Genomic DNA, 6,502 nt, shown 5'->3' on the forward strand with positions numbered 1-6,502 from the left:
CTTCTCTGTAATTGCTCAGCATGGGGGTGGGAATCAGGACTCCTGGGCTGAGGGGGGTGGAGTCTAGGAGTTAGAGCAGCACCAACACAGCTGTAAAGGCACCTGGCAGGGGGTTGCCATGAAGGAGGAAGTGTTCTCAGCAGTCTCCCCTTTTCTGCTACCCATGTATGGCTGGGAAGGGAGGACTGAGCTGGAGCAGCCAGGGAAGACCCCACCAGGGGAGGAACAGTCCTAGGGGCTAGGAAGTTGCCTCATCTCTGGGGCCAGCAGGGAGCATTGCTTTGTGCTGGGATTAAACAGGCCCTACTGCTGCCTCCTCCTCACCCCCAGGGCTGAGGCATGAGAACCCCAGGTGCTTCCTCTGCCATAAGCCCTCCCTACATGTTGAATTCCAGTTCACCAGGGAGATGCTGGTGTCCCACAGCTTCCCTATGCTTCCACCACAGCTGGTCTCTCCAGGCCTAGGCACCCCCCAGCTCCCTGCCGTCCCAGAGCCACTGGCCCCAGCCCAGCCATCTCTCCACAGGGCTTTATTATGTACAGTTAAGTTACAGTGGTTTTTTACAGTGCTTGGCAGGGAGGGGGCAGGGCACAGACCATGCAGCGGAGCCGGCGGGCCGGGCTTTGTGCGTTGAGGCGACATCAGCTCACAAGAGTCACAACATCCAGGCCAGGGCTGGCTCAGCTGTCCCTGTAGCCCACTGGCACCCCCTGCTGTTTGCCAGCCAGGGCAGATAAGAGCAACTGCAGAGAGGGTCTGTGCTCCGACAGGCCCAGGCCAACCAGAGCGGCCACCAGCAGCTTCTTCACCTTGACCGCAGGCGGCTGGGACGGCATCAGCTACATGGAGGGGAGAGGGGCAGGCGTTAAACAGTGGGTCATCTGCCAGGACCCCACACACTAGTGCCCTGGCTCCACTCCCAGAGACAGAAGAACTACCTGCCCCAGCAGTGGTACGGGCCGCCCCGCCCCGGCACTCACCTTGTCTATCCGGTGACAGCGGATCAGTCCTCTGGAGTCCAAGAAGAAAGTGGAATAGGCATCATAGGTCCTGGAAAGGGAGTATAATAAAGGACAATCAAATCTAGTGTAAAGGTTGGGGGGGGGGCACTGCTAGCCCCCCCAGGCAGGGCGTCTTTAAGGCAGCTGTTCTCACACACGTGTGATCATGACCCCCTCCCACCACACAAATACATATGGCGGCACTTCACTTGAATTGATTTCAGCTTCTTTGTCACTTGAGGGTTTTGTAGCTGTTGCACAACAGTCCGTTGCAATAAGAGCAAGCGGAAACCTGCAGTTGTGGCCTGTGCTGACAAACATGCAAACAGCAGTGACTTTGTAGAACGCTCTGCAAGGTGAACAGAAATCTGGCAGAATGCACAGCGCCAGCTGAGGACCTGATCTGGCTGGAGCAGTGGTTCTCAACTTACTCACCACTATGGGCCGCAAACAATACGACCTGTGTGGCCCTGAGGATGTCACGGGGGCCACAACTGAGAACCACTGAATCAGCTTTGCTAGTTATTCACTGCTGTGGGGAAAATATGTGCAGTAAGGCCCCCCCTGCTCCCCCCCCAGCTTCTCCCCCCAGAAGGGCCTGTCCCCGTTTGAGAACCTCTGCACTAAGAGCCATGGGGGGGGCGGGGGGGAAGGATGCTGGGACTTACTCCAGGGGAATACCAAATCCTAGGGCTTCGAGCAGCTCAGAGGCAGTGGCTCTGGGAGGCAGAGAGAACACCCCCGCACACTGGGAGCAGCTGGGGAAGACCCCATTGTGGGGGGAGCAATCCTAGGGGCTAGGAAGTTTCCCCCATCTCTGAGGTCAGCAGGGGCATTGCTTTGTGCTGGGGTTAAACAGCCCCTAGCCCTGGAAAGCCCAGCAGGGAAGGAAAAAGGGCAACTCCCAGGGGTGGCTGCACAGCTCAGAACAAAGACAAGAGCAGGGAGCATCTGTACCCGGTGAGGGAGATTGGGTGCAAGGTGCCAGGCTGAGCTCTCACCTGTACAGCTCTCTCTTGTCCCTCTTGTAGAAACGCAGCATGAGGACATGGAAGGGGAGCCCCGTGATGCGCCAGCGGGCCTGGATGCTCCAGTTCTCGGGGTGCTGCGTCAGCTTCAGCACCTCCAGCCGCATGTTGGCGAAGTAGTTCCAGGCCACGATGCGGCACAGGGTCAGCACCAGCTGGTACATGACTCGGCCCCTGGCGGGGGGAGGAGGGGAGAGCCGTCAGGCTAACGCTGGGTCCTCCAGATTGAGGGTCCCCGTGTGGCACCCACCCCGGGCCAGGTGAAGAATGGGCCGGTCCAAACCCTCCCAGTCCCTGTGGGGGGTAATGGGCCTGTCCCACTTGCTCCCAGGATGAGAATGAGATAGGCCCACCCCTTCTGAGAGGGGCATGGTCATCTCCCCCCACCCCAACAACCCTCGCCAATGGGAGGAATTGAGTCAATCCTCCCTCCCAAGGGAAAGTGGGCCAGTCCCACCACTCCCCCAGGACAAGAGCGGTGGCACAGCCCCTAAGCTCCACCCCCACCATGGGAAGGGTGGGCTGATCCCACCTGCCACCCCCCAAAAGACAAGTGGTTTGGTCCACTGCCCCCACCTCCCTCCCTGGCTTGGCACTGACCGAGTTCTCAGGTGCAGAATCTCGCTGACAAACTCCACATCCTGGGAGTAGATCCCGTAGTCAGGTATCTTCAGGAAGAAATTCGGCAACTGCAGGACGACGAGGGGAGAGCGAAGGCTCAGCGAGGGAAGAGGGGCCACGGGAAGGCACCAGGCTGGGAGCCAGGAGAGCCGGGTTCAAGTTCCGGCTCAGCCACTGACTCATTGTGCTGCTGAGCAAGACATGAATCTCTGGGCATCAGTTCCCCGGAACACGGGGAGAATAATTCTCCCTTTGTCTATGTACAGTGTGAGCTCTTCAATGCAGGGCCTGTCCCTCCCTGTGCCTCTGCCCAGCATCCGGCACAACAGGCCCTGATCTCAGCGGGGGCAGGGACTGTCTCTCCCTGTGCCTCTGTGCAGCGCCTGGCACAACGGGGCCCTGATCTCAGCGGGGGCAGGGACTGTCTCTCTCTGTGTGTCTGTGCAGTGCCAGGCACAACGGGGCCCTGATCTCAGCGGGGGCAGGGACTGTCTCTCACTGCGTGTCTGTGCAGCGCCTGGCACAACGGGGCCCTGATCTCAGCGGGGGCAGGGACTGTCTCTCACTGCGTGTCTGTGCAGCACCTGGCACAACGGGGCCCTGATCTCAGCGGGGGCAGGGACTCTCTCTCACTGCGTGTCTGTGCAGCACACCGTCGCACTGGGCACTGCACAGGTGGGCCCTCTAGGTGTTACTGTAATACAAGTGATCATGCCATGCTCACACCCTGGCAGAAGCCCCTCACTCAGCAAGATGCCCCCTGCTGGCTGGTTCAGGGGCTGCACTGACAGTTAAGATCCCCCAATGGCACATGGGGCCTGTGTATAGGAAAACCACCCTCTCCACTGGTCCTAGCCGACCCCCTCATTAGCAGCCTCAGCAGACAGGCCAGGGACTGGTGTGCGCTCTCCTCTGCCCCCTACAGGGCGTGTGTTGAAGTGCAGGGCTGAAGCAGATTGGCAGGGGATGCCGCATGGGGGGGTATGCCCCGCCCCACTGCCCGTTCTGCCCCAACAAGGGATTCCCTTTACCCCCAAGAGGGAAGGGTGGAGTACAAGGCTTCCATCAGTTCCTCATTCAGGCTGAGTTCAGACACCCCTTGCAGCTGTGTAACCCCTCAAAGCCGCCAGTAGGTCACATGGTGCGGCTATGGAGATCCCAGAGAGCAGGAAGGCTTGGCTGTGTAAGGAGAAACAGAAATACGAGCCACCCTACAGGCCTAGGGCTGGCAGACGCTAGCAGGAAAAGTGTCCAGCAGAGATGGGATCCAGGCAGGGAAGAGAATCTGAGCAGCGGGATGGGGAAATGAAGGATGGAGAAGCCAGGCATGCAGGCAGGGGAGAACGGGGAACGAGGGGTCAAGAATCCAGGCAACCCACCCAAGGGAAAGGCAGGGGACCCAGGCATCCGAGCCATGGCGTACCTCATGCTGCAGCTTCTCGTACATGACAGCCAGGTGCTCCTCCATGCTAGGATCGTGGTTCCCGGGCGAGCCAGAGGTGGCACTGGTGGCTGTACCAACAGTGGCCTGGAAGGGGATCCAGCAGGGCTTGCCGTAAAACAGGCTGTACAGAGAGTCCAGGGAGGCACTGTCCAGGCCGGTGCCCTCCCGCACGGTGATGTCGTCCTCCTGCTGCCCATCCACTGTGGTGACAGAGGCCTCCATGCCATCCAGAGGGAAGAGGGCAGTGGGCTGGCGGGGGCACCCCTGCTCCAGACCCTGCAGCAGCTTGTGCCGGCTCAGCTTCTGCTCTGATGAACTCAGGAAGGTACCACCCACCAGGCTGGCCCCTGGTGGGGGCAACAGGAGGGTCCTGGCAGCTTCCACCTGCTGCTCTACCAGTGATAAGTGGAACTTCAGAGCCATGGGTGGGCCCAGTGCCTGGGGGGCCTTCTCCCAGCAGGAGACCAGGTCCTGGAAGGGAGAAGCAATTAGAGGGACTGACACCACTCAGAGATTCTGTTGGGGTCCTTACAAGGGAAAGGCCCCATCTCCCAGCACCCCACAACCCGCGGGCAGATTGGAGCCAGCACCCCCTAGAGGGGAAAGGCTCCATATCCCATTTCCCCACCCCTAAGATAACCAATCCCCTACAGACCAATCTCACATGCCCCCCGATGAACCCTTCCCAAAATCCTGGGGTGGGGTTGACACATAACCAGGTGGAAAGAGTGAAAAGATTTACACCTTTAGCTCTAGCGAGAGCTAATCCTAATCTACATAGGCATGGATTTCCACAGCCCTGCTCCCTACATTCCCAGCCAAAAGATAGACCTTACCCCTCAACCCTGCACTCAAAGTCACTGCCACTGCCCCTCCACCCCTGTGGTCTTATGCCCCTCCTCATTCACCCTACAGTCCCAGCCCCTGCACCTGCCACAGGACCCAGCCCTGCATCCCCCAATGTCTGCAGTCCTCTGCACCCCCAGGCCCCAACCATGCATTCTGCATCCCTCACCGCATGCGACGCCTGACCTCAGCCTCTGCACCCTGCCCCGGTCCCAGCTTCTGCACATCCCCAATCTCTGCATCCCTCTGCCCAGGCACACACCCCAGACCCTGCACCTCTTCAAGACCATCCAACCCCCCAGTCCTCTACAGAACCCCAAACCAAGCACCCTCTAAACCCCCAGGCCCCAGCCTCTGCACCCCCCCAGCCCCCAACTTTCCACATTCCGCAGTCCCCTGCATGCATCCTCTATCCCACAGCCCATGCACACCCCCCAGCCCCAGCGCACCCCCAGCGCCCAGCCCATGCACCCTGCATAAACCCTGCCCCAGGAGCCCGCCTAGGACATCCCAGTCCTGCCCTGTGCCCCCTCCTCACCCCAGCATCGCAGCCCCGCCCCCTGACCTCCGCCATGGCCCCGCCCCTCTCACCTCGGCCCCGCCCCCTCACCTCGGTCCTGGCCCCGCCCCTCTGCCTTTGGCCCCGGCCCCTGACCTCGGCCCGCCCGCCCGTCACTCACTTGCTGCCGCGCCCGGTAGCAGCAGCGCGCGGACTCGCCCCAGCGGCAGCGCGGCCCCCAGCAGCGGGCGGCGGGGCCCAGGCGCCCGGCCACGGCCCGGCTCCGCTGGTACATGACGGACACGCGGGGCCGCCCCGGCTGCTCGCTCGCTCCGCTCAGCCGGCGAGACCACAGCGCACGCGCCGCCGCCACCAACGGGCGCGGCGGCGCAGGCGCACTGAAAAGCCCAAGCGTCCGGGAAGGCGCCATGCGCACGCGCCGCCCCGCCCACCCAGCGGGCTCTCGGCACTACGCACGCGCCGGTGGGAGGAGCGCGATTCTTCCTCGCGCCGGGAAGGTGACCGTCCGGCAACCAGAGAGCGCATGCGCACTCGGAGGGGGGGCTGATTTAAAAAATAAAAGCCGCTGTCTGTCCCGCTGGCGCCTGCGCATGAGCAGATCAGCACATGCGCACTAAGGAAGCTGGGCGTCCAAAAGTGCGGGCTTGTACGCATGCGCATGAGAGAAAGTGTTCACAGGGCCTGTGTTAGGAGGAGGGGCTTAATCTACGCAGGGGCCAAGTTTGGCCATAATAGGGGAGAGGACGGATTGATGGGCGGGTCTTAACTCGCTCAGGGGGAGGGGCCACAGTGGAGGGAGGGGCTCATTTGGGGCCGGGCTTAATCCACTTGGGGTGGGGCGTCATTGGAGTGAGGGGTTTAAAACAAGGGGCGGGGCCACACTGGAGGGGGTGGGCTTGCTTCCCAAAGGGGGAGGGACTCAACACGCATGGGGAGGAGCCAAATCAGAGGGGAGGGGCTTAGTCCATACAGGGGAGGAGCTTAACTCATGATGGGCGGGACTTCATTGGAGGGAGAAGGAGGCGCCTCAATTGGCTGCTG

General features: G+C 61.3%; 1 protein-coding gene across 2 annotated transcripts; it reads right to left on the minus strand.

Annotated features, from left to right (window-relative positions):
- Nucleotides 1-513: 513 nt before the first annotated feature.
- Nucleotides 514-5,987, minus strand: C12H6orf136 (chromosome 12 C6orf136 homolog). 2 transcript variants are annotated; one of them, XM_044982098.1, is made up of 6 exons: nucleotides 5,918-5,987; nucleotides 4,075-4,566; nucleotides 2,631-2,719; nucleotides 2,004-2,204; nucleotides 982-1,051; nucleotides 514-840 (listed from the first exon to the last, which is right to left on the minus strand). In XM_044982098.1, exons 1-6 carry the CDS (start codon nucleotides 5,984-5,986, stop codon nucleotides 682-684), a joined length of 1,080 nt encoding a protein of 359 aa, XP_044838033.1. In that variant the 5' UTR covers nucleotide 5,987; the 3' UTR covers nucleotides 514-681. The 2 variants fall into 2 exon arrangements, with proteins under 2 accessions (XP_044838033.1, XP_044838032.1); XM_044982097.1 differs by lacking the exon at nucleotides 5,918-5,987 and adding an exon at nucleotides 5,622-5,820.
- Between the last annotated feature and the right edge of the window lie 515 nt (nucleotides 5,988-6,502).

Source organism: Mauremys mutica, chromosome 12 (assembly GCF_020497125.1).
Source record: "Mauremys mutica isolate MM-2020 ecotype Southern chromosome 12, ASM2049712v1, whole genome shotgun sequence".
In the NCBI taxonomy this organism is placed as follows: Eukaryota; Metazoa; Chordata; order Testudines; family Geoemydidae; genus Mauremys; species Mauremys mutica.